The sequence below is a fragment of the Seriola aureovittata genome, chromosome 2 (genome assembly GCF_021018895.1).
Source record: "Seriola aureovittata isolate HTS-2021-v1 ecotype China chromosome 2, ASM2101889v1, whole genome shotgun sequence".
Taxonomy (NCBI): Eukaryota; Metazoa; Chordata; class Actinopteri; order Carangiformes; family Carangidae; genus Seriola; species Seriola aureovittata.
The window spans coordinates 7,391,840-7,419,632 of NC_079365.1; the positions used below are offsets into that span (position 1 = coordinate 7,391,840).

Below are 27,793 nucleotides of genomic sequence, written 5' to 3' on the forward strand. Positions count from 1 at the left end.
GAACAAATAATGTGCAATAAATAAACATTTAACTTCAATGAAAACAAAGGATCAAATATACATAAAATGCTGCCTATATAACCCGACTTGACCAGAGCATTTCCACCGCATTATTGCTTCTTAATAAAAGTATTCATATCAGCGTATATCGGAGAATATATGCGCCGATACCGATATATCTGTGATAGGCCAATATCGGCCAATAAAATAAATAAATCGGTCGTACTCTAAGTAAGAGCATTACATAAAACAGCCCCCAGTCTTTTTGTTCACTCTTGGCACAAATGAACAAGCTCATTCATGGTGAGGAAGATGTCATTGTAAGGTCTGTCTTTTTATGCATGTCTGAAAATGAATGACTAAAATTCTTCAGAACTGACAGAGGGTGTCTGGATTGATATCTGACTTATATTTAATGGTGGTTCTATTTGCTCCCACTAATTATGTTTTTCATCATTGTTAAATACTAATTGTTAAATCCATAAAATGTCAGGAAAAAAATATGCCCATCACAACATCCCCAAACCCAAGGTGATAAATTCAAGTTCCTTGTTTTGTCCAGCAGTTCAAAGCCCACAGGGATTCAGTTCACAATTACAGTAATAATCGTCTCAGCACCATCTCAGCACCAGGTGCAGTTTATGGCAACACAACCTACACATCTGATACTGATCAATCAGTATGCGGTTGAAGTAAGTGGTCACAAGTCCAGCGCTGACAATGTAATGTTCTTTCTCTCTAGGGAACCTTCCCTTCCTGATTCCATACTGGCACAATGTGATAACACTGTACAAGGAGGGGGATAGAGGGCATTTTCTCTATCAATTCTCAAGGAAAGGTCACACTTTCAGTTCACACAGGTGGTGTGCAAACATGCACACACACAAAGATGGATCAGGCCAGGTTTAACAAGAAGCTCTAAAGCCCACCTCATTTGTTTTCCCCTTGAAGCCAGCCGTTTGTCCATGCACATAATTACTGAACAAGAACACTGACACAAAAATGCCCCCTCCCCTCCCCCACTTTCCTTGAAATGGTACCTCTTCAGCCTTGCCTGTTTGCACAAGGTGAGGACAGGAAGTGGTATTAAATTACCTGGCTGTACCCAGCAGAGTGGCTCATGTTGCACATAACAACAGATGGAGCCTCCGCCTCTTCTAGGTCACTGCTTACAACTGGAAGACAAAGCCAAATCAGCCTCCACCGCACCGCAAACAGCCTTTGAGGACTGCGTTTATCGAACAGATGCATATGATGCTAACACAAGAAAGCAACAAGGGCATATGAAATTGGTTAGAGTACTAGCCAATTGGAAAAGCAGCTACAATCACTTCCTGAGACAGAGCCAATCCCCTTGAACGACCTTGAGCTACTGGTATCAGATAACATTCAGGGTTGGATAGTGATGAGTCTTGCAGCCAACCAACAACGGGAGGTACCAGCAATGATGACATCACGTTAGGTCTGTGTTACCAGCAGTTTCATCCTCTGATTGCCTGACAGAGGTCTGAACAGACAGCTGCCTGTTGACGCATGAATAAGGTCAGAGGTCATCCTGCTCTGGCAACAGACAGCACCTTGCTTGGAAACAACCAGGGAAGCAGATGGATGCAACTGAGCCCAATCCTCAAATTACATAAAGCAGGGGGGGAAAAAAAGTAGAAAAATTGAGTGTTGGAAATACTCAGCCATCAGCATGGGGAGTGAAAACATGCCCAGAAAAATCCCTGCTGACAAATCCGGCTCAAGGGTGGAACTAAATAATATTTAGACAAGTGAACAAGGAAAAAAGAAAAACAAATACTCTGCATGCTTGAGCGGATTGAGCGTATTGGCCGGATCAATCCAACACTTCCTCAGACTGTCACAGAAAGTGGGATGGAGGCAAAGGCCGCTTTAATTGTAGCCGGCTAGCCCGGTAATCGAGGTGTTAAGGGAGACGGGGTCAGGGTGGGCTTAAACCAACTGACAGATTGACTGGGCGGCTTTCAGAGCCCAACCCCACTGACCCCCTTATACTGGGTAACCCGGGCAACTAGCAACCATCACTTCCCCACCATCATCCTGTGCTTCATTCTTCCGTTTCTATCTGAGGCAGATCTCACAACCCTAAACTGTGCATCAAATCACCTGAGAAAACACTAGCAACACCACATTTAGCAGCATCCACCACCATCGCAACCCTTTCCTACCTACTCCATGCCTGCATTACTCTTCAGCCTGCGCAGCTGTTGCCATAGAGACAAAGCTGGTTGCCGATGTTTATTCTGAGCTGGGCTAGCCCCAAGGGAGAGATGTGAGGCAAGGAGACAAGGGGAATAGATAGTGATAGAAATGAGAGGAACTGAAGCTCTAAACATGTGCTTTCAGCAGCGTTTACCCAACAATCACACGGACTCAAATGAGCCATGCAAACTGTCTAGATATGACAGCAACGGTTAGTGTAGTTGCAATAGAAAAATCAGGAGAAGTAGTCCCAGATGACAGGAGGGAAATTCCATTTGCAATCTGTGCAGCTTGCGGGGTTTGTCCTATATTCACACCATACCATTAATGTGGAAGAGGATGGGGGAAGGACTGAGAGAGCTGATGTTGAACGAGTCCCTACAGCGTCGGCAGCAGGACTGTATGTTGTAACGGATCGCTCTCACAAATGGTCTCCCTGTCACCAGAATCTGTTTTACTCAGCTCTTCTGCTTGAAACTGAGAAACACGTGAATTACATGCCGACTCTCACACATGACTTCCTTCATCTGTTCTTCAAGTCCATTTTTCTACACAGTGTGCAGCTTCCAACAGAGCCTCGTCTCAGCACTAAATATTATGCCACGCAGCGAGGGACCAGGGGGCTGTGCTAGGTGAACAAATGACAGCAGAAACAAATCGTGTCAGAGGAAAACCATGTGGCCCCTTCCGTGCAGCAAAGGTCAGCCTTCATTACAGTCTAGCGTCAGCGCTGCCTCCAGGAGACCAGAAGGTTTTCAATTCTGACCCAGTGTCTTCATTGAAAGAATTGCAAAGGCATGTTGAAATCTGTCAGTGTAATAAATGGATAACTTATTTACATCGCTCCTTCTCTCCTGTTGGCAAGCACTGCTGCCAACCTCACAAACATCATCCTATATGTACTGCTGTAAGAAGAGAGGACATGCCTTTACCTTCATACAGAGGCGTGTGCCAAAACACCTACTGTAGATATATGGTATCTCTGCCAACAAAAAGGAGTCCTGTAGCTGCCATGTCAGCAGACGGTGCTGAGTGATCGATGAACACATCCCCTGCTCCTCCTCCTACTTTTCCTCCCTCCCTCCCACATCTTTCTCCTCCTCCTTCTTCTCTCTCTCTCACACTCTCTTTTTGTCTATCCATTTCCAGCTCACCTTGGGTCGTCAGGAAGTCTAGTCAGGCTGCATGATGGACGACTGAGAGCCCAGCTGTGATGGTGACCCTCCCTTTAGCCTGTTCAATTAGTCTTCTTTCCTCTTTATTGCCATGGCAACCGTGACTACAGAGTCAACTGCTGTCATCATCATCATTCGCATCACAACTCTGAACTCATGCTTTGACTTTGACCTCTCTGGTCTCAGGTTGACCGAGGTGAATGTCACCATGATGACCTCGTATTAACCTGCCTCTGTGTCCCTATGGAGACCCTGACTCAGCCAACAGGCATATTGCCATGGTGATGTAAAGCTGGAATCTTTTACCGTTCACACATTGTCACCCTCTGCAGTGGGGGGATGTGTCCAGCAAACATGGTGAGGGTGGAGGGTTGTGTGACAGCCTGCTGTTCAACTTAATCTGCCGTGCAAAACACAAAAAAAATTGTACAAAATGTGGCAAAATGATGCCTGACTTTGATATAGAAGAATCCAGACTTCTTCAGTCGGTCACCTCTAGTACATTGGCTCTGATTTGAACAGACTTTATGGGAAATGTCAACCTGGATAGGTGTAGCCTGATAAACGAATCAACAAGATCAAAACTTCTTACAGTCAGAGTAAGAAGAGCAGTTGCTGTAAATATGAGTCGTTGAGCGTTTTACCCCACAACACACAGATTGCGAATGTATTAATTCAAAAACATCATGGTTTATTTATTATATTTACTTTAACCTCATACGGTCCCTTGATGTTGATCAAACTCTACTTGAAGGATGTTTTTTTAGTCGCCTGCCAAAGCGTTTCTTGCTTGAAATTGCAGACATTTTGTTTAATGTTTTGGTTCTCTAGATGTGCAAACAGTTTCAGTTTTGAAGGAGTATCTTACTTGACAGTAGAATAAAAAATATATTTTTATACAAACCCTGTATGAAGGAATTTGACCATGAATTATGAAAAATGCTGTGGTAGTGATCCAGACGAGACAAAACAATCACTTGACTACAGTATCACACAAAGAAAAAGCATTAGTCATCCTTTATTCCTCCTCCACATCACAGCCACATCAACACATCATTATGACTGTAGCTGCCCAGCCACTGCATGGGGTGGTGACAGCTCTACATAGGCAAAACATTGTTGGTGTGTCCCACTTTAGGAGCTGGATCCTCCTAAGTCTGCATTTCTATACCAACTACGTCCCAAATAAGCCTTTTGTTGACTAAATTTGAAGGAGACTACTAATGTAACTTTGCAACTTAAGTCAAGAAATATCATGTGATCACATCACACTTACCAGGTATTTGCATTCACTTAGTCAATCAGTATAGACCAATAAAAAGGCCACTGCAATTAAAAGTTGGAAGTCGGATATAAATTAGAAATTAAGAGTCACATTTTAGATATATGTAAACCTGGTACACTTTTTGCTAGCTGTCCATAATATATTGAACAATAAACTCAGGTATTATGAAACTTATCCCAATTTATCACTGGTTTCTAAACTTTTTCATCTTTTTCTCCCTAGTCAAATATTTTTGACATTACAAGTTGACAAATGTAATCCAAATGAGCCATTATTTTTGCATGCTTTGACTTGACTGTCTCCTTCAGAGCAAAGGATCAGGTTCAGTCAGGCCTTGGTAGCCTCTGAAGAACACACCTTATTGGGTGGCATCCATTAAAACATCCAGCCCCTTATTTGGGACGCAGCTACTGACAATTACCAACTTGTCTCCAGCCAAGAGAAGCAGTGTCCTCTGCCTGTCTGCTTTCTCTGGGAGCCAAATTATTCTAATGACACGGAAGAACACAAGCATGTCTGTCCTCAACTGGAGCCCCGGTCTTCAGTCAGCACTTCACCAGGCTTCACATCACAAGAGAAAATAGGCCACCACAAATTCCAGAGATACTACCCTCCTGCCAACCATTCAGACAGCCGAATGTCTATGTGCGCTCTTCTTTATGTGCAGGAGTGTTTTGCTGTCAGGGCTTCAAACAAGTGGAAACAACTTGTCCCTGTACAGTCACCAGTGTGGTCACGCCTTACCCTTAGACTGGGAGACTTTTCCATCCAAGGGGTACGTCACTAGAAAACTTTTCATAACCAGGCCAAGCCAGTGTTTACAGCAATCTGCACCGGAGTAAAGCTAATGGACTGTGACAAGGCTCAGTTCCAGATTACTGCTCTAACCTGAGCAATTTGGTAAGAGAATTAGAAAAGGAAAATCCATTTGTTTGGCATTTTAGCCCCCACCTCCCCCTCCTTTCAGGTCAATAACAACATGAGTGATAGAAAGGACGGTTGAATTTTATTCAATCCGTCCAATTCTATTCTGGAGACAAGGGACAAGACACAGAAGGAAATCTGATCTGAGTCTGCTCTTTTGTTTTCCATCACGGAAAAGCTGACCTATAGCACTGAACATTCCCTGCTGACGCTGTCAGCAAATACACACACACATGAGCGAGTAGGGACCAGCACACACTCACACGTGCACACACACGCACACATCTCCCCATGCTTCACGTCTACTTAATTAAATGACAGCTTGCTGTCCTGAGGCTCCATCATGCTCCTTACAGCTTATATGATTCTCCTGATACCAGATGACAGATCCTTTTTTTATTTTCTTTTGACAGTGCAACAAAAACTATGATGAGACATATCTCTGATGTCTTTTTCTGTCACGAAATGGTCTATTCTTATCCATTTTCTCACCTCAAAATGGAACAACACCCAACTGCTTTTGAAACCAAACTGAAAACACTGGAGGTTCACTTTGAGATGCAGATCCTGCTCAGGTATAAGTTCACAATTATACACACAGATACTATATATGCAGAGGACCACTGAGGCGAAGACAAAGCAAAACAAGTGACTCACTCTGCTAGAAGTTATTTTAAGACATTTAATAAGAGAAACAAATGTTCATCCTCAAAATACCAAACTTCTTGTTTGATCCATCCAGGATTAAAAAGGTCTAATAAACGCTAAATACTGCATTACTATGATTGACTTATCCCTTCTTTGGAAAACCGAATCTGATGGCACACTCTCTAAGTCACCATCACATTTAATATCCTGAGCCTGGGGCCAGTCATAACTCATAATGCAAGTGATAAAAATGTAGCAGAGGTTGTACTTGGATGGGACATGGGAGATAAGACACAAAAGAACAATATTGCAAGTGCTACTGTGAAGGTATAAAACGCTCATACGCATCCTATTGCATTTGTGTGTGGGAGGAGATTTGTGACCTTGTCTTCTAGGTTGTGATATTCACTCAGTGCGCATGTTTGCCTCCTCAAAACATCTGTATAATAAGCCGAACAGCTGCATCTTTTAATAGAGGAAATCCTAAACTTATTTTCCATCACTTGAATATTTCTGTGTATGTGTGTGTCTGTGAAGAAAAGTCTGGTTCCCCAGCAAAGACACTCATTGGCACGTAGCAGCCACTGCACTGATATGTCTGCCAAAAAGAGGATCCCCCTCTACACACACCCTAATCCGAACCTCTACACTCTATGCAGGATTGGGGACAGTCTCTGTAGCACTCACAAACACACATCCATGTAAACGGGCACATAATGTCCATACAGACACACACAGTCTCAGATATGCACACATCGACATTAACACCTACCATATATACCCACATACACATATCTAATCCTGCAGGGCCACTGAGTGCAAGACCCCTCTCATTACTCTCTGAGGGCTTTTAAAGAATTACATTATTCTGTCAGGGGCCATTTTATCTGCTAATGGTCTTATGAGATTAAAGAGCAGCATCTGGCTGTACTGATTTATAACCACATATCTATTGGCATCATCAGCATGCTTCACCTCGTACATGAAGACGCACACAACTAGAGAGTCTCAGAGGACAACCGACTGGCTCCCTAAATACAGTGCTGTGGTTTGTGAAATTATATGTCATAAATTCCAGTGGCATGCTAAATTTACTGCATTAATACGGACCCAGAGACCAACAGCAATATTTTCCATCGGTGAAGTAATGTTTCAAACCAGCAAACCGGAAGCTCAATTTATCCATTAGGCCCGTGTCAGACAAGGAAGTGTAAGTAGCAGTTATTAATTTTGTATGTGTATGATATATAAGGCCTTGGTGTGTGAGTCAGCCCTTCCATGTTCCTCCCTGCACAGTACATTGTATTATATAGCCTCAGAGTCACCCAGACATCTATTCTGGCCTTTACGTATGAGTAAAGAAGTGGTCCCCACAGCCAGCTGAATATCAATTTTAAGTGATTCTCATGGGTCAGTGTGTTTTGACTCTTAAAAGTGCTTGTGTCCTGTAATGATTTATTGCGATACAGATTTTAGTTCACACCACCCAACCCTACAAAAGACATCAATGACTCCTATTGGAATGTACAGTATATTCATCTTGTGTTTGCCACACACACACACACACACACACACACACACACACACACACACACACACACACACACACACACACACACACACACAAATGAATGATGTCTTTCATCTTTCCTTTGACTCCACAAAATAACCTGCAAGGCTCTACCACAGCTGATCCTTTCTAATGACGATAAATAGACTAATAAGATAATGGCAACACACAGCAATTTTGATAGCTGTAGCAACATGACACATTTCATCAATAAATCAATAAACATTAGCATAGACAGGTCTCACACAAAGGAACAAAGGAAGGCATGGGAGAAGGATGATGTTAAGGGGAAAAAAAACAAAACATATCATCACTACAGGGCGGGGGGCGGGGGCACCAAGAGTCAGATGAGTCTAGATAAATCTGCTGTGATAGATCAGAGAGAGGTGTGAGCCTGGCTGAATGAGTCTCTCCTGGCTGAGCTCCTCCTGATATCTGGCTATAAATAAGACTGAATGGCCAAGCCTGTCAGGCCTGCACTCAGTGCTGCTAATAGAGTACTTGCCCCTTCTCTGCTACGCTAGACTAGCTGCCACTCAGTCTGTGGGGATTTCCTCTGCCATGCTCACTTGTGCAGACAACACAGAGAAAGACAAAGTGCAAGAGGGATGCTAGTGTATGTGTGTACTGGGTCTCAGCTGGTGGATGTGAGGGGGCAGGGCTTCCACAACAGCGGACTCCTGCTGGAGGCACAGCACGATCTGTAGACTGCGGTCAGACTGGCCGAAGGGCAGCTGTGGAGGCAGCAGCGAGACCATCTGTATAGTCCGGCCAGCAGCTCACTCACACACCCACCCACCCACAGCATCAGTTCAACAAGCTCAGTGGAAACATTAGAAACCGCTTCCATAAAACATTAACAGAGCAGAGACATGAGAGCCCTTGTGTCCAGAGATAGCAAAGTCATCTGCCTGTGTATACAACCAGACTCTGTATTAGAACACATCTCTGCATGTCTTGCTGTATGAATCAGTGCTAAGAGGCCTGTTGCCTCACAGGAACACAGCCTCTGCTAACAGAGTTATCCATGTGGTCACAATGACTGATTACTGACAACTCAATCTCCCAGAGAAACACAGAGGTGGCTCCTCTGGCGCCTTGCCTCGCGAATGCTCGCTGTGGAGGTCGGCGGTGTCCTTGGCAACCACAAAGGGGGGGGGGCTAAGCCATCCCCAGCTCAGCTGGTGGCGCCGCTGAAATCGAATGACCTTTTTCAGCATCATTTACATGACGGCATTCTCTTCTTATCACAACAGCCAACGCAACGTAGAATATTTTACCTGTCAGCTTAGTTTCCACTCTGCTTTTGGGATGCTTAAATGCTTTTCATTAACTTTCAATACAGTGATTAAGCATCAAATAACTCAAGCAAAGGCACGGACAGTTATTTCTCTTCTTCACACATTCTAATATGTGTAACATGTACAAGTCACTACTCACACTGAGCCACACGCACACTCACCAGGAACCCGATCTCTCCAAGTGATGTTCCAGCGTTTGATGATTGGGTCTTTACAAATCATCTGTCTGACTTTAACAGCCTCTAGCAGGAACACAGCCTGAGGGGGAGGATCTTCAAACCACCAGGGCGCTGTATCTGCCATTTGCTCCGTCACAATAACAACCACTAAACCGTTTAACTTTCCTGGGTGTTCCCTAAACCATTAAAGCAAGTAGAGGATGAAATGATTCATACCGTGCGCAGCCGACCATGAGACATTGTAAAAAAAAGCTGTATCCTGCTAACATGTTTAACTTTAGAGAGCTGAGTGTGCAGTGTGTGTGTGCCAGCTTATTTGTATCTATGAAAGGGATGTGTCACAAAACATCCTCTTTCTTTACTCTCCATCTCTTGGTATTCACACACATATTCAGGATGAACACAGTTCGATTTTTCAGATTGGATATAGTTCGATTAACATTAAGGAACAAGAAAGAGCTGTAATTTGGACGAAGGAAATCAAAGTGGAAAAGAGGAGACTGAGACTTGATGCAATGCAATGTGTGCAGGTGTAAGAGGGGTGGTTCTTAAAATATATGATCCCAAATGACGAGTGGCACTGAAGGACAGTTCAGGGCATCCAGAGGTCCAGCTTGGCTCGTATCCAACACTTTGGATCAACAAGCTTACCACCTGTGCTCTGCCTCTCCTCATCGCCACCTGCTGATATTATTGCTGATGCTGATAGAGAAAATGGAGACAGAAAAAGTCCTCCTTCCAGCTGGGGTGTGATCCAGCAGATAAGAGCGTCTGAAAATATGTGGACACCGTCACTGCTTCACACAAGCCTGCTAGCGACTGTCACTGGTGTTTTGTCATTCATTTGTCTGCTGTATTTATCCTCAATTACACCGTTTCAGGAAAGACAGATGATAGAACAGGGATAGATGGGATAGCTGTCTGCATATGCTGTTCAGCCAGGGTCAAAGGAAATTGAGGAAGTTAACCTGGAACAGAGGTGTGTGTGCATCAGCTGCTTTTGCTTTGAGAGCTTGAAGCTGCTGTGCAGAGCTTGTCCTGTAACTCTAGGCCTGGTGCAACTTAAGTTACAGATGCAGTTCAGTTACAAAAACACAGCAGTGTCACTAGAGCTCCGGGAGAAAGGGTGAGACGCGCAATACAGTGTGAACATCATTCTCATGGCTACAAATAAAAAAAAATTAAAAAAATTAAAAAAATTAAAAAAACACAAACCTGTAAGTTGTATCTAACAAAACAAGACAAAGATGTGCTGATGACCACAGAGGTATTTCCAATTATGAGAAGAAGTTGCAGTAAATGTCCCTGTCTGGCACAGGTTATGTTTTGCGCTGCAGGGCTGGCAAACCAATACACACAGTAATGCTGAGGTGAGTGTGAACACAAGGCAGACTGACTGTCAGCACAGTGGCTTAATTACTGTCTCCATCTCTCCAGTGAGCGTTATTCGCTGACATTCATCCCTGCAAGAAATCCTCTTCTACAAGAGCATTTCTCACTTTTATGTACTCTGTAATCCCTGTAATACATCATGTGTAAATTGTAATCCAGGCTGAAAGGCACCTTAATAGTGCCGTTCCTTGATGCCGACACACAAATTACTTTACATCACTTACTTACAGTATAATTTTACGTATAGTACATAAGTGATGCATTGTGCTGCCTTTGTTTGCAATCTGAAAGCCTGGGGTAATTTTGTTTTCATTTCTCTGAGCACTTGTGGAAGGAGGAGTCCCTCCACAGTTTAAAAGAATATGAGCAAATTTGACAGTTTTAAAACCAAGTGTTGCAATAAAGTGCATAAACCCGTTTTAAATTATTGAAAGTTTCAGTGGGTGCTAATAGTTGGAGCCTACAGAGACCAGATGAACACATTTTCTCCACATTTCAAAACCCCAAGTACAATGTATAGCTTAATAAACAACTTTTGACACTCCCATTAGTTAAGCAGTAGTTTTTTACTGTAATAATCAACTAGGGCCAGGGCGCTTCCAACAATATGGCAATAAACCAATATAAATAATAAACTACCCCCAATCTACTCTGTCTGCTGCTTTCACAACAAAAGACTGATTTGGAGGTCAGCTTAAAGAAAGCAGCTATATGTTTATAGGTTGTTATCTATTGGCTTCTCTAGTCTGAACAACAGTCTGTCGCAACAATGTTGTGAGTGACAACAAATGCCTGGCCGATGCCTGTTGTGTAAGCTCCATTCAAGCCTTAATGATCATGTGATACTGTTGAGGGCATTGTGGGAGATCACCTGAGAGAGCACCTGAATTTACTACCACCACCATGAAACTAGAACATACTAAAATGTACACAATTTGATATCAGAATTAAAGCTTCAATATACAGATAGTGTTTCTGTGGTGCTTAATACAAAGGTTAGAATGACCTTCATGGTAATTCATGGTTTTATTTAATGTCCTATAACTAGACTTACTTTGAGATCCAAATTAATCCTGATAGTTTTACTGGGAACTATAGCACACACTGCCCTTTGAAAATATATATCACAAGATGACAGTGGTTACTTTTAGAAAGGGGAAACACCTGATGCCCACTCTGTTACACCTCCCACCTGTGTGACCTTCGCATGGCCACCAGTGACATTGTCATTACTCATGTGGTGTCTGAATGGTGTAATGCCTGCAGCTACATCACTGTGATTCATCTGATTAATAATGATGGATCTGCCCAGTCTAGACTGGGACAGTGTTTGGAAAAAAATGTGCAGAATAAAAAGAATTATCTACATTAGAGATGACAAGTCACACAACCAACACACAGACTTGGGCCTTTTTATCCAAAGGTCTCCTGCCAAACTCCACAGAAAAATTACTGCAAACATAATCATATTAATATTCCTCTAATAAACATAAAGGTACAAATAGTGTTTTATTGCACTTAGTTATTAATTTATAACCTTAACCCTGTTAATTTTTTCAGTATAACGGTATGGTAAATAAGGATAATACCTCTTCCCACAGGGACTTTGGTTGTGAATTTTTTTATTGTGTTAATGTATTTAATACATATCGCTATGAGCTGTTTGGCTAACATCTCTTTATTTGTTTTAGCACGGAAATTAAAGATGTAACGCATCGTGACCGGCCTCATTTCATTACAAATTGAAGTAAAACCTAAGTTATTATTAAGCTGGTAGATAATGTAAAAAAAAAAAAGTGACTACAAATACGTACTGCGCTGACAAAATGAAGATACTGTGTGGAAATAATGGTTATGTCGCATCACTGTTGAGAGGAGCAGCAGCAATGAACTCATTTCAATCCAACTGCAGTTTTTCTAACTGAACCGCTTCGCTCGCGCTCATTGTTCATCTGGCTTGTGCCGGTGTTTTAACATGTGTTTTTAATTAGTACATCGATTTCTCATTGCTGCTCTAACGGCTACCACCATTTCTCCAACAAACGACTCGGTGTATGGACAGTAACACGAACAGGTTGGGAAATCCAGCGAGCTGAGATAATCTCGTGTGGCATCGGGCACATCTGTAAGTGAGGAATGGGAAAATACTAAGCGAAAACACGGATGTGAGACTTACCTCGTCGGTGAAATAAGTATCCGGAGGGTTCTGCTCTTTTCCTTGCTGGGTATATTGTTGAAAATCAACGGTTAAAGGTGTATTTCAGTACACAGTACACACGTCTCCTGCCTGTCGCTTTCTGTCTCAACTAGTATTTCGATGTGACTCTGGGCGGAACTACACGCTGCGTCGCAGACACCGCGGAGGAGCCAATAGGAGGAGGCGCTACACACCACAGACAGGAGGAGGAGGCAGAGGTCTCACTCTGCTCCGAAATAACGAAGACGAGTCTTCCCTCGACGTAGAGGGAAAACAAAAGATTACGTTCTCAATGACTTAACTGCCCTCACAATCAAGTATTATGATTTTATGGTGGTTGACGTTTCCAATTTTTTTTTACCCACAGAACTGCATCAGTCTTGGGGCGAAAAAGGTGGACAGCACATATTTGACAGCAAATGCCTTTTGATAAGAAGATAATTGTATTGATTTATCTTTTTAACTTTAGACCATCTTTGGTAAAGGCCCAGCCCAGAGCCTTCAGCCCAAGAGGTGTTGAGTTGACTCTACAAGTTCTTCGTGGGCAAAATTATATCACTTACCCTGCTGTGTCACTACATGATGAGAGCTCAAATTTTGGAGATTAACCGATTAGAATTCCCATCAAGTTTCTATTTTCAATCTGATTATGTAACTGCACAAATCGGCTATGCAATAAAAATATTACATCAAAGTATGCACGCAACCTCTTTTTGACGTGTTTTTACTCAGATAAAGTTCTCCCTCCCATTGATGGAGCTCTCCAGTGCAACCAGTGACGTTTTTGGCTCGTGAGCACCACCACTTTAGAGCTGGAGTTCAAAAGCCTTGCTCGGTGGCATCTCAGCAGGAGGGAATTTAGCACCGATTACCTCTGGTTCACTTGCTCACAAGCTTGCACCTTCAAACTCTAGAGTACTGCTGCCCTTAATTTCAATGTGATTGTGTAACAATTCGGCTGCAAAGAATGTTACATCAAAGTCTGAATGATGCAACCTTTGACTTCTCTGGCAGTTACTACCAGCTGGATAAACAGGATGAGAAGGAGCACTCTTCTTCAATTACCCAGCCTGTCAGAAACACAGTGAGAAAATAGCCAAGAATGTGTCCATAGTGATTAATAACAATGATAGTTTATTTATGTACCAGCAAATCTGTTTGCATTGTTTTGGACATTTTCCCTGCTTCTAAGCCAGACACTTACAGTACAGTAGCATACAATATCTGTATTTGGAGACTGTTTTCAATAAAGAAGAGCACATTTTTGAATAACATATTTACAAACAGCCAAAATGCTGTAAATAAACAGATGAAAATGAACAGAAAAAAAGAATTTTACATGTCTTCTAAGTAGTTTTGTCATTGACAAAGCACAAGATGCTAGGTTAAGTAGAGACAAGCCTACATTACAGTTTTCAGTGAATCATAGGTCAAGTGCTACAGCGACAACGATGCAAACTGAAGTAAGGTATACAGAAACATGACAAACACATAAAAATTAACTGATAAAACTGGTACACTGATGAGGACTGTTAGGAAAGAAGCATTACAGTTTAAGACAAAACGGAAATCACACTTGTTATCGTTTCTAAAGCTGAAAATAAGATGCCTTTGATTCCAGACAAAAATAACTTCACAGTGTAGTATAAAACAAACCCTTGAGTAGGTCAAAAACATAACAAATCATTTGTAGAGGCTGCTTGTACAGCGTCGTTACATACTGGATGTCTTCAAGTTACTACCTGTCCAAACGTAGAGCAAAGACTTTTAACACAGTATGGCATGACAGGTGACCAAACTGAACTTTGGGATATGGTTAATGTAAAGACAGTGACCATTTGAAAATGTGTTCAAAAAACTATTGCAAAGAGGTTCAGGAACGATTGCAATTTCGAATATAAAGCTTCTGCATGTAAAGCACTGTGTACTGAGAGAGACAGGGCAACTTTAAGCAGTAGCTCAGACAAAAAGGCATTCAGAAGGTTTAAAGTTGCATGGGAACCATAGAAGTGTAATGTGGTCCTAAGGATTTTCTCCTGCATTTACGAGGTTACTTTTTGTGTTTAATCCTGATTTATGATGCTAACTTTCCATACATGTTCATATAAATATTCATATGAGACACTGGCTGGCTGTAGCACCAGATTCCACCACACAAAACCCTTTAAAAAAAGGGAGAAACAGCAGCAGAAATCAGGTCAGAGAGAATGTGCTGAACAATCCGAGCCTTGCACTTGCATTAATATCGTTATCTCTGCAGCCAGAAAGAGACTTGTGAGCTTCCTCCGCTGCATTGCTTCTGCATGCTGTGAGGTGCCTGAGGCTGCTGCTGTTCTCTGACGCCCTCATGTGGAGCTGAACAGGGCGATCTGCTGCACCTTGCCCAGCTGTGTCAGCAGCCGTTTCATGCGGTGTTTGAGTTGAGGCAGACGAGCCAGAGGTTCTGGAGGCTCCAGCTCTCCGGTGTAGTCCAGCCAGCTCTCCAGCACTGAGGATGAGGAGCAGAGGAAGAACCAGGGATGAGCACATGGTTACAAACGTGTTTCTTTCAATCCACAAAGACATTACACAATTCTCAAGCACAGTGTTTTGGTATGCTGGAACAGCCCAACCCAGGTATGATGCAATCATCACAGCCAGTTGTACATCACAATGACCTCTGGGCTGTTGCATAATTTCATGCATCATCAAAAGCAAATGTGTTTGCATTCAGCTCGACACCAAGTGACATTTAACTGTCTGTCTGAAACCTCAGTAAAGCCTTCTACACTTCACAGTATAGAGAGAGTAACTTTGAACTTTGCAGTAATGTTATATTGTCACCATAAACTAAGGCAGGAAACACATCAAAGTCAGACTAGGTGGACTTCTATTTTTCTATCTTTCACTATTAAGAATCTTCATTGGTAATAGGCTGGCAGGCTTCACATCTTCATTGGCATGTCTACACAGACCAATTATTAGCATTATCTACTAGCTGATCCTCCGTGACCTCATCCGGTCAAAAATTGCAGAACTGACTTTGTTGCACACAAACTTAATATATTGTTATTAACATGAAACACTTGGCTGCTGACATTAACTAACTTCATGGACTGATCGGCCTCTGATATAAGCAGGTGTCACTTTCACCTTTTTTTTTTTTTGTTAAATTATATTTTTGGGCATTTTTGCCTTTATTTTTGATAGTACAGTGACAGATAGACAACAAAGTCAGGGAAAGACAGAGAGAGGGGATGACATACAGCAAAGGGACATGGGTCTGATTTGAACCCACGGCTGCTGCAGTTAGGACTAAGTCCATGTACACGCTCTACCAGGTGAGCCACCGAGGCCCCACACCTTCACCTTTTAAACTCAAATTTAATGATCCTTTGACAATAACTCTCAGTTTCCCCACCCTGCTGAAGAGGCAACGTTAGTAACTAAGTCTCAAGTCCAGCACAGCTCTTACCGTCCAGCTCCCTCTCAATGAAGTCCATCCTGTGCGATACCTCGTCCTGGACTGCATCTATGTGATCCAGCAGGTTTATCTGCCACTGTTGTTGCCTGCTGTTGTCTGCGGCCTCTCCAGGATCTCTACCACCCTCATCCCTCATCTCAGCCTGGGACCACGAGCCACCCAACGAAGCCTAGAAACATTCAGGTGAAATCATCAAACAAGATTTTTATTACAACCAGGTTTAGACCTCATTATATGAAACCCTCTGCCAAACCAATGCACAAAATTCATGAACAACCAAAAGGGATAATTATACCATGATTTTTGGTCAAACAAAGGTTGAACAACAACCTTGAATCACTTGAGTGACAGATGTAATTAGGGATGTCATGATAGCAGAAATTTGGCAATCTGTACCAATACCAACAGAACTCCACAATTTGCAATACCAAATTTGATACCACAGCTAAAAACAGAAAACAACAGAGGCTGCTGCAAACGCACACACCCATCACTACAACAGATACCAGCTGTTGCAGGTCAAACACTAACTAACATTTCAGGACATGAACATGTTGAGGACATTGATATAAAGTTAAAACTGAAACTCACTCACCCTGAATTCTATGTACAGATGTGGATGTCTGTCTTTGAGCTGATTAGTTAAGTTTGAGGTGCTTCCTCTTTTCATTTGGTGCTGTGTGGCACCGTCACAGTCTTTTGGCTGTCTACAACTTGTCCCTGATGATCTGTGTCAGATACAAAATATCTCCATACACCAGTCATTTTGTTTTTTTTCTACTACGTCGTAGTGGACATGTTACTGCACCCACACTTGCTGCTGGCATTCAATGTGTTTGTAGTTTTTGTTTGTTGTCGTATCTTCGACTTTGATGATCGAGTATTTTCTCTATCATAACTTATGTGATCTACATATTCACACATTCATACAGTGGAGTGTGAGTGGTTACGCTCATTTCACCACTTTATAGTAACAACTCGGGCTGCACTTCAAACATCCTTGTCTGCTGTGAAATAAATCCCAACCTTGTTACTGGCGCCTGTTGATTTGGGCTTGTCTGTCTCCAGCAGGCTCCCGTAGCGCTGCTCCCGCTCCAGGAGTTCCTCAGTGCTTCTCATGCTGTCCTCCAGCTCTGAGCCCTGTCGGGTCTCTACCACCAGCCTCTGCTCCACCGCTGGGTAATATGCCCGCGGTTTCTGGTAGCAGTGTTCACTGGTAATGTATGAGTCTTGGAAGGATGGGAAGGGGGAGGAGCAGGATGAAGAGGAGGTGGCAGCTGTAGCAGCCCGGCTCAGCTTCTCTAAAGCGTTGGACATTAAAATCTCTCCTCGACTCATGTCCTCATCGGGAGTCACAGGAGACGGAGCTGCGTCACTGCCCCGACATGAGTCGGAGCCAGTCCGTGACCTCTCCAAATGCTTCCATGGCTGCCGCCACAACTGCAGGTCAGGGTGAGTGTTGCTCCTGAGGGGCAAAAGGAAAGTTTAGACCACAACTTAACTATCCCTTCATACAGTTCTTCTGTACTCACTGTACTCACTGTAAGACGTTCATCTTGAGCTGCAGCCCATTGAGGATCTCTACCACGTGGTGCACGTCCCCCAGCAGCTGGTGGGTGGTGGTGATCTTCTTGGCATTTTGGTGAGAGTAGTTTTCTTCCAGGAAGGAAAGGCCATACATGTGACCATTACTCAGCCACTCGCGATCATACCAGTAGCGCAGACTCTGCCTCTGACCTGGGAATGATAAAGGGAAGTGCAATAAAATGTTATCATATGCAAAAGAAATGCTTTAGAATAGACTTTGAGTTGTAACAATAAGTAAAGCCATTGTTGGGTAATCAAGAGTCTCTCTTTAAGAACTAGGCTATGTCTGGTTCCTGTTATAGTTGGTTAGTTAGAGTGTCACTGTTAGAGGCTTAAGGAAATTATAGACTGCTTTGCTTAAAGCATTGAGAGTCCAAACGCAAACAGCTCATACACCACGCTGCATAGCAGAGGATACAGATGTGCAGCAGGTTTTGCTTGGTGCACAGTCCACCAAATACTTAATTGTAAAAGTCTCAGTTTTACAGGTGATGTCTTTCACTCACTATGATCATACGTACCAGCTCTCTCCTCCACCATGGCAAAGTATGAGCACACTGCCACTTAAAACAGTCTTTTATGTCACTCTTTATTACCACGTTTACTGTGGACACACTTGTTAAGCCCCTAAAAGCCTGTATCATTTAGCATTATGATCCAACGAATGCATAGGCCAGGGGAGAATAATTACAGCCTGCTATTTTTAGTTTCCATTTAAAAATCAATAAGACAAAAGACAGTCTGCAGCACAAACATTCTGTAGTTTCACTTTTTTAATGACGAACTCAAATTAATATGCTTTAGGGTTTATTTGAAGCATAATCAATGGCCAATGCCAGTTCACTTTCAGTAACTGGAAGCACATTCTTTGCTGTACTGGCCACATTCACATCCAGTTTACTGTAACCTGAAGTTAACATTGTTCTCTTAGCAGGAAACAAGACAATGTTTTGATGCATGGGAACATAAAATTAAAGCAAAAATCTAAGTAAACCATCCAACTCCTTTAAAAAATATTGGTGCCTTATTGGAATTTCTTTTTTTATTTATTTTTTTTTAAGTGAATGCTAGAATCATTATGTAAAAAAGCATAATTTTATAATGCACTGTCTCCTAAAAATATACTTTCCCATAAAAATAATCACTGTGCACTTAATAATACAAATTGTTATCTGTCCACTGTCTCAAAAAAGAAGGGCACACAGTCCTCTACCAGATTAACCAAACATGAGCAGCAAAAAAATGTTGGATTAAAGGGGTTGTTTTTCCCTCACCTGGTGGGTCTCTGCAGATGTAGCAGGTGTATCTGTCTGGAACATTTTCTTCCAGCAGCCCCATGCAGGTGCCATGCTGCCAACACAAACAATCTTCACACTGAGGGAAGGATAACATATAATGTTTTACATTTGTACAGCCCTAAGATTAAAAAACAAGCTTGCAATGTCAAAATAGACAAACTATAAGCAGTGAGAAACAAACAATGGGCTCACCTGAATCATGAAGTCATTCTCTTCCTCCACCTCACAGATACATCGCACTATCTCCTGGTCATTAGTGTCCACAGCACCAGAGTCCACACTCAGGGGGGGTGTGGTGACATCCAAATCCACCCCATAGTCATCGTCACTCCACCCACAGCTGTCAGTGGACCAGTCACTGATGCTATCCTCATCTACAGTAATAGGGACAAAAAGAACTATTGGTTTTTCATGAGAATCACACAACTTGTCAGGATTTAACTTCTCCTTCTCTCTTGATTGAGTTAAGTTTGAATTAAATTTTAGCTCAGATAAAAATGTGTTGCACTATGCAAGTTTTAATGAATATTTGTGGATTATGATGAGGCAAGGCGTAGCAGCAAAACACAGCTCAGGATTCAATCAACCAAGCGTTACAAAAACATGATCTTATCTGTGACAGCAGCCAGTTTTATGCTGCAGTCTTATCCTGTTATATACAATAACATTTGGACACAGATAATAAGTGTGATGCAGATCAAACTAAAACAACCGCATGATGGATTGAATCCAAAGGAAATAGAAGAATGGAGGGGAGAGGAGGCCATGTACAGTCACACAGACACACAAACTAATATGCGCACACACATACACACAGTCATAGATATACCCACCATCCACATGTATCTGTTCTGAGTAGCTGTATCCGGGCCTGCTGGGGTAGGCCTCAGGCTTGTGATTGTGTGAGGGGGGGGATTTGAGTGGGACATTCAATTTGGACTGAAGACCCAATACTGAGATGTCAATATTCTCCTCACTACCTGTGTAGTCTGTTAATACAGGGAGGGGGGGAAGCAGACGTAGAACAAAAATGTCAACTTTGAAAATGCTAAACAAACGCCCATCAGGAGGTGACAAAACGTGGCACAACAAACATTATGGACACATGATAGACTCAAAAACAGTCTGGGAGACTCAATTTGAGAAACTCCATATGGCCCACATTTCAGGCCTTTGAACTGTGTGACATAACCAATCAGTGTAAGGTAGCCTATACATATATGTGTCTATGCCCAACACACTAGTGTCTAAGGAATAAGAGAAAACAGTGTTTAAATTGTGTTTGGATTAGTCACTATCCATGCCACAATAAAACCTGGCTTTTCATCTCCAGTACTGTCACATTAAAGTGTAAAAACTATGATTAACAGAGGTAGAAGAAATGAGTTGGAGCTTTTTGTTTGGCAAAATGGAGTGACAGAGGCCAGCGACAGAGGTAACACTTCTCCCACACACAGGGGCTCAGCCACCAAACCAAGAGGAGTGAATGGAGTACTTCATGCTTTGCAGATTAGCCATTTCCACAATGTCACAGTGAATGCACATGCAGAGCAGCAGAGATGTGAGGAGGCCCGATGCCAGCGACCCCTTCTTACCAGACTTGGCCTTCTTTTTCTTCTTCTTCTTCTTTAGTTTAATGCGGAGGAAGTCCTTCTGTTTCGGTTTCTCTTTCAGTTTGTCTTTTACTGACCCTGGGGACCGTTAAGTGGCAGAAGTTAAGCCCCGTGTGAACATTTAACACGAGAGGTTACTATTCTATCAGCAGATATGTACTGAAAGAAGGGAAACTAACAAGAGGTAAGTCTCTATGTAACACACAATCACAGTCTTTTTCACCTAATAAACGACACCTTCTGACAGCATCATACTGACCAATGTCAAAGCCACTCTTGTCTGAGTCCTTGTCCTGCTGCTGGCATCCGTTCCTGTCCAGCTGGTTCTCCTTGCTCTTCTCTCTCAGCAGTGCCCTCTGCTGATGGCCCTGGGTGTTGACTGCAGGTGGGGCTGATGTGCGTCTGCCTGCTGTCTTCACCTCACCACGGGGAGCTATGGCACCTCCAACAGACTCTGAGCAAAGTCAAAGGGAAGGGCAATTATAAGCTTAAAGCCCTAATGTTTATGCAAGGCTGGAGGTGCAGTATACTTACTATTCAGCCTTGTTTTAAAGGTGTATGATAAGTAATCACATCATGTCATAATTCACCATTTCTGATTTTACAGTTGTATGAGACATTTTGGTTTGAGAATAGCAGAAATAGCAGATGACCCAGTTTACTATAAAACTCTTCCTCTGTGACTTCAATTGGGACAAAAGTATAATTGCAGAGGAACTCACGCATAGAGGCAGAGATGGTGCGCCTTCTCTTCGCACCATCCAAACCGGTGGCTGTAGCCTGTTTCTCAGAGGCCCTGGTCTGGACGCTTCTGGTGGGGCTGCGCTCCTCCTCGGGAGGCTGCTCCTCACCGTGGTAATATTTCATGTGATAGTGCAGCAGCTTAGCCTTACGGAATGACTTTGTGCAGCCAGGAGCGCTGCACTTAAATGGGTTGTGGTCGAGGTTGATGGATAGGACGGGAGGAGGTTGGTTTTTGATAACACGGTACACTAAAATAGAGAACAACAAAAGTGAGATGTGTGAAGGAAGTATATCGAAGAATGCAAGTGATGACTCTTTGTTTACCAAGTGTTGGGGTGTACTCACATGGTTCTCTGCTGAATCTGTTGGGGTTGTGGAAACCTTGCTTCCTTACCGCTATCAAAAAAACCCACTGATTTATTCACTTGAAAATACACCCTGATGTTATGTAATATTGCATTGCATTCAGTTACTTATTTTACAATCGGTCGGATCCAGTGAAAACATTTCTGCTAATTTACGTCATTAACACTTACGTTTCACAGGTTGAGGGGGTGGCACATCTGCTGCAGGCTGAGAGCTTTCCGATTGGACGTTTGCCTTCTGCTCCATGTCATCACTGGATTCTGTGGTTGTCATAGTGACGGACACCTGCTCTGTCTGTGCCGACGGCTGAGTGGGTAACTCTGTGTATGGCTTGGGTGACTCTGTATATGGCTTTGTTCCACTCTCTTCCGTTTCCACCTGTTCCTCCTTCACCTCTCCGTTTACATGACAACTGTCATCATTTTGTTTGTCATCTTCCTCAAGCTTTACTCCATTTGTGAGTCCTGTCCCCTTTTCTGCATCCCTGGACTTGTTCTGATCTGTTTGCTCTGATATTTCCTCTTCTTGTTCGATAGTGGGCGCAGCTTCCAGCTCACCATTTGTTTTCTTGTTCTTCTCGTTCACCATCCCCTCTTCCAACTCCTCATCCTCACTGTTGCTGTCCTCCTGGTCAGAAGTGCTTCGTCTGGCGCGCTTGTTTTTGGGACCTCCGTTTTCCCGAGTCCTCCTGTCTCTGCGGTTTGGGAGCCCCCTAACCATGTTCCTTTCCGAGGACCTAGACTTTCCACCACCACCTCTCTATTTGTCAGCAGGACAAAGAGTTAGTTTAAGAAACAAGAGTTGAAAATGATGCTCAAGGTGATGATTGACAGAACACAAACAATAAACAAAGAGTGTGTCACATATGTATACAAGATTAATTATCGATCTATGTTTACCAATTAAATTTACCTCTTTAATAAATGGCTTCACGTGTATCCCCTTCACTGTCTGGATGACGCCATCATAGAACTTCACAGTGTAGGATGCTGAGAGGGATAAAGGAGAACAAGCTGTTGCAAACCATGCTTTATATACAGTCCATCCAACTGCTAGTCAGGTAGCTGCTTACAGACTAGGTCTGAAGTAGCTGTGCCTCAATTGTTCTTTCTGTTCTTAGTGTGAGATATTCTCCTATGATAACTTCAGTAATTGTTCATTAGACAGATCTATATTCACAGTTTCTTTTCCCAGTTAAAGAGAAAGCCATTTTGCTATCATTGAATGCTATACAATACTAGTTTCTTTTTTGAAAACATTTTAAGGTAGTCCTACTAAAAACTAAAAACACCCGAGATTATTAATACCCACCATCTTTATTGACCGAAATGACCTTAGCGGGATAGAAACGGCAGTCTGACCAGCTGGCTAGGACCTTGTCATTCACATGAAAACCCTGGAAGAAGGACAAAGACATTCAATCTAGGACATACTGTGGGCATCTTGTAAAAACATCATGGGAGTTGGCGCTGTTTAATACCAACAAAGTCATCTTTATTAAAATGACACAATACTCAAATTTAACTTGCAAGTAGCAGATACACATTTAGCTTATGCAATTAAACCCCAGTTTTTTTTTTTTCAAAGAAATACAGATAAAGAACCCCTCTACTATATGTATAAATACACTGTGGAACAAAGGCTAGAAGTACACAAGATAACCTAGAAGCGGTGAAGAACTTCCAATTTGTCTACGCACCACAGGGCAAACAAAGCATGAGCAATGTTCTTAGCTTACAGGTATTGGAGCGTCGTCTGGCAGGCCCTGTCGCCTCAGCTGGACCCTCTCCACGGGTCTCAGGTAGGGACTTGTCCAGTCAAACCACTCGTCGTAGCGGTGGCTCCACTGACGGTAATGGATTAGTACTTTTTCATCTTCGTAGTCAATCTTCTCTATATTGGCAGCATACCTAGTGGACAAAAGAAATTCAATGATCAGGATTGGGATGCAATTAGGGTTGAGATTGATTGATAGAAGGGTAGTTCTACATGTTTAAGTTACTTATCCTTAATCTCATACACATAATGAGGGTGGGAAGTCAATAGAAATGAACAGGTTTTGTAAAACATAAAGAAACACAATGAGGTTACACCCAAAGTTACAACCTCCAAAACAATCTCTTATTCTGACTCCTTGGGTGTTGACCTCATTTGCCTTTGTGCGAGTAGCTGTCTAGGAGAACCAATATCAACTGTATTTCTGTGTCCATAAAAAGGAGTGAGGTCATGTAATGTGTAATGCAATTAATAACTGATACTGTAGAGTAATTAGTATAAGAATGTATTAACTTTCGGGGGGCACCGATTTATATGTAGGTTTTACTAGTCCACTAAAAAAGGCTGATCACATTGTTGTGCTCGAAGCCAAGGTCACATGTGGGTTTAATTAAAAAATAAACATCTTTGCTTGTGTAACAATGATCATTCTCATTTGTATTTTAGTATATTATACCCTTAAAATAATTTACAATATGATTTAAAAATCCTTTTTCAGTCCTTCATTATTAATCCAGGTCGATGGCTGGTTTGCTGGCTACTTGAGCACACGCACAAACACACGCACACACACACACACTACCAGCTGTTGTTTACTGATAGAAGAGCAATGATGCAATAAAAGATCTGAGTGGCTTACTGCACCCTTTTCTTAATCTTTTAATCTTTGAAGACACACAGAACAGCTAACCCAGAGCACAGAAAGGAAAGCATGAGAATTTAAGTGAGAGAGTGGGAAGTGAACATGGATGGAGAGGAATGAGCGAGGCCATGACTCACCAGTTTTTGAGGCTGTCTCTGGCCTCAAGCTGAGCTCCCACCTCAAATGTTATCCCTCTTCTGTTAGGGGGCGTCTTACTCATACTGCCCACATCAAGGCTCCCTTCCTGTACACACACACACACACACACACACACACACACACACACACACACACACACACACACACACACACACACACACACAAACCAAGGAACACCAATCAAAACTATACCCATATGACCTTGGATACACTACTAATAAACACGGTGTGTCTTGCAAAGAACACAACACACTTGACTATCGAGGGCAAGGACAGACAATCTTGCAGTCCACTCTGTCTCTCCCAGGTCATTACTAACAATTGTTTTGACAGAGGAAGGTGGAAAAAGACAGCTTTGCACCTGAGTATCAATTTTGGTGTTAAATAGTCAAGTAAGCCACTCCCACTGTATGCCAACAGAACAATAATGCAGTCCAGGCAGGGAAAAGATATTACAAGTGGAGACACACACAAACTACAGATTACACATGTTTAAAGATGGTACAACACAGTGTACAGCAAGGGAAAACTGACATTTTAAGGTGAGCCATGCCCTTCACATAAATGGTGGTGAAATGTGTAACTAATACCAGATGTTCAGTGATCTGGGAACGAACTCACACTTTGCTCATGGGAGTAAATAAATAAAAGTAAGCATTATCTAATTTCAGTGCTCTTCAATTCCCTATCAAGAAGGCCCAAAGAGAGAAGGTACAACAGTGACTAAGCTAACATAGCATAGCTTTCACTATGCTAAGGTGGGTGGTAAGCACCCACCAGTACAGTAAGGAGGCAGTTATGCACCAAGATAACTTGACTGATTTAACAGCACATCCATCTTTCATTGGGATCTTGTCTATGTATCACATCAAATACAGGCCGTAGTCGACGGGAGGTGTTCAGCCCTTCGTCCATAATAAAAGGCTTGGCTTTTTGTTTTAACAGAAAATAGCAATGCCCCCCACCCCCCGCGACAGAGCCTCTTTTGACAGACATACAAATCACAACGGACGGACTGATGTCGGCACCCTTTATTAAAGGCTAAAAGATTTACATTATATATCACAACGCCTTACTTTTTTTCCAGGTCGACTCGGTTCACCATAGTGGAGTTATTAGCTCTCAGTGAAACCCACAAACCGGATATCTTCACACTACTCGGCCCACGTGTTTTCTGGTCAGCCGATTTCACGAATAGACACAATAGGAGACAATGGTAAAGACACCTTTGGGTTCATCCGTCTTTTGCATTAAGATGCCGAGCGCGACATCCAAGACCGAACAACATCCTATTCAGTAAAATACGACATTAAACGTGAAATTTGGTATTTTAACGGCCTGCAGAGAGCCAGACAGACGACGGCGACACAGACAGGGCGCACACCGAGTTGATGGCACTATCCGCAGTCAGGAAACGGATAGTAATCGACCGTTTAAACGTGAGGCTACAAGACACATTTTGTAACGATTCGTTTAATTGTAGGTCGATATTTTACTGTAATAAATGGAGAAAACGGTACCCCACATTGTTATAATTTGTTTCAAGCACTCAGTCGCTACTGTTCACATATATCAGTGATTTATCACAGAAAACACGACGACAACATGTTGCCTCACGTTGATCCGGGTAATCTATTGTTGACCACTTCTACCGCTACTGACACTTTATTGTCCGGTGTTTTATAACCAGTGGGCGTAGCGCGAGAGAAACGGCTAACCACGTCACTGACTTGGGCGAGTACGACTGGTCGAAAAAACTCACTGGGGAGGAATACTCGCATCCGATTGGCCATGCGGCTGTCACTCACCGAGCTCGTCTGGGCCTCGCGCTAGGCCTACTTTTTCATACTTTTCCTGTTGAGAACGAGCAGCGTGGAAATGTAAAGCATTAAACTTCCCCAACTGAAAAACCAGGGAGCCATTTAAAAGCCCCGAGTGAAAAATCCCACGGCGACCAAGAAACATACCGGTAACTGCACAAACAGAACAGCGAAATGTACAAACATAACATTTTATTACCTACTTCGTCACGTTTGTTTTGAACTCAAAAAGCCGACATGCGGCATCGCACCCTCTACGCTGTTGATGCATCCACCAAACGGGCCACATTCACGATTTCATTGGGGGTTATAAACTCTGAAATGCGAGGGGAGGATACGAATTGTGCTTCTTACCTGTTCTCCGATCACTCTTTGTCCGGTTGGGTGTAAAATGTGCAGTGTAATCCCTTTACAGTGCAGGCACCGCCGCCTCCGCCTGTCTGCTCCAGATCACGCAGTTGAATTTCTCCCAGTTGCATTCACCACCGGCGCGGGCTGTGTGGCGCTACGATGCGCATGCGCGTACAACGGACCCGAACCGTCATGTATTCCGATAAGCCCCTTTATCTCCTGAAAAATGCCAAAATGTGTTATTTTTAAATATTATCTTTAAGTATTTTTCATAGACTGTTAAACAGCTCAAAGTTGTGAAACAAAGCACTTCTAAATCCATTATAAATTGACTTCAATTAAGAAGTTAAGGCAGAGGCAATACAAACCTTTTGTGAGCATATACATTAATCAAACGGAGGCCACCATCAGAACATACGTCTTTTCCATATGAATACATTTGGATCAAGCAATTGAGAGGCCCTGAACAAGTTATAAGTCATTGCTCACACCTTTGTACAGATGACTGGGCATATAGCACCACCCATTGTCCATCCAAAGCATGTTGTTTACAGGATGTAGTAGAAGGCAACTAAGACCAACTCAATTGAACAGTTGTGGATTTCAGGCTGGTAAAAATGCCTTAATGTGATGAATTTATATGTTACAGTTCCACACTGATGCACATACCTTGATTTGCAGAAAACGTTCCCTATATGTGTACTGTCTGTCCCTGAAGAAATAAGGTTAGGCCTACTCAGTGAAGTCACAAAATAATGTATTTCCTATAAAGCATTGTATCTTGTAATATCTTGAAATGGATATTACATTTGGTTGTATAATAAATAATGCATTTACAGTATAAATCCTCTCAAACA

General features: G+C 42.6%; 2 protein-coding genes across 7 annotated transcripts in view; both read right to left on the reverse strand.

The window, feature by feature from the left end:
- Positions 1-13,034, reverse strand: part of ndrg3a (ndrg family member 3a) — a 33,811-nt gene extending 20,777 nt beyond the window's left edge. For 2 of the 3 annotated variants that reach the window (XM_056399938.1, XM_056399921.1), the window contains exon 1: positions 12,877-13,034. The gene's annotated coding sequence lies outside the window, so the exon portion shown is untranslated. Of the gene's footprint in view, positions 1-3,158; positions 3,179-12,876 lie in introns of those variants that run through there. The other variant, XM_056399930.1, reaches the window with a different exon arrangement.
- Positions 13,035-14,011: 977 nt separating this feature from the next.
- Positions 14,012-27,096, reverse strand: phf20a (PHD finger protein 20, a). Of its 4 annotated transcripts, none has more exons than XM_056399262.1 (17): positions 26,940-27,096; positions 24,744-24,850; positions 23,707-23,878; positions 23,280-23,364; positions 22,881-22,957; positions 22,139-22,727; positions 21,948-21,998; positions 21,581-21,850; positions 21,118-21,312; positions 20,841-20,936; positions 20,079-20,234; positions 19,438-19,619; positions 19,222-19,297; positions 17,902-18,097; positions 17,387-17,825; positions 16,352-16,529; positions 14,012-15,385 (listed from the first exon to the last, which is right to left on the reverse strand). In XM_056399262.1, exons 2-17 carry the CDS (start codon positions 24,824-24,826, stop codon positions 15,243-15,245), a joined length of 2,988 nt encoding a protein of 995 aa, XP_056255237.1. In that variant the 5' UTR covers positions 24,827-24,850; positions 26,940-27,096; the 3' UTR covers positions 14,012-15,242. The 4 variants fall into 4 exon arrangements, with proteins under 4 accessions (XP_056255237.1, XP_056255223.1, XP_056255230.1 ...); XM_056399248.1 differs by having other exon boundaries at positions 19,222-19,321; XM_056399255.1 differs by lacking the exon at positions 26,940-27,096 and adding an exon at positions 25,842-26,103 and having other exon boundaries at positions 19,222-19,321.
- Between the last annotated feature and the right edge of the window lie 697 nt (positions 27,097-27,793).

Excerpts from the sequence above, each read along its gene's own strand:
- phf20a (XM_056399248.1), bottom strand. The coding sequence starts at position 24,826 with ATGAGTAAGACGCCCCCTAACAGAAGAGGGATAACATTTGAGGTGGGA. Across the intron at positions 21,313-21,580 it reads CACCATCTCTGCCTCTATGC|AGTCTGTTGGAGGTGCCATA; the intron begins GTGAGTTCCTCT and ends GACTTTGCTCAG. Across the intron at positions 19,322-19,437 it reads AGAATGACTTCATGATTCAG|TGTGAAGATTGTTTGTGTTG; the intron begins GTGAGCCCATTG and ends TCCTTCCCTCAG.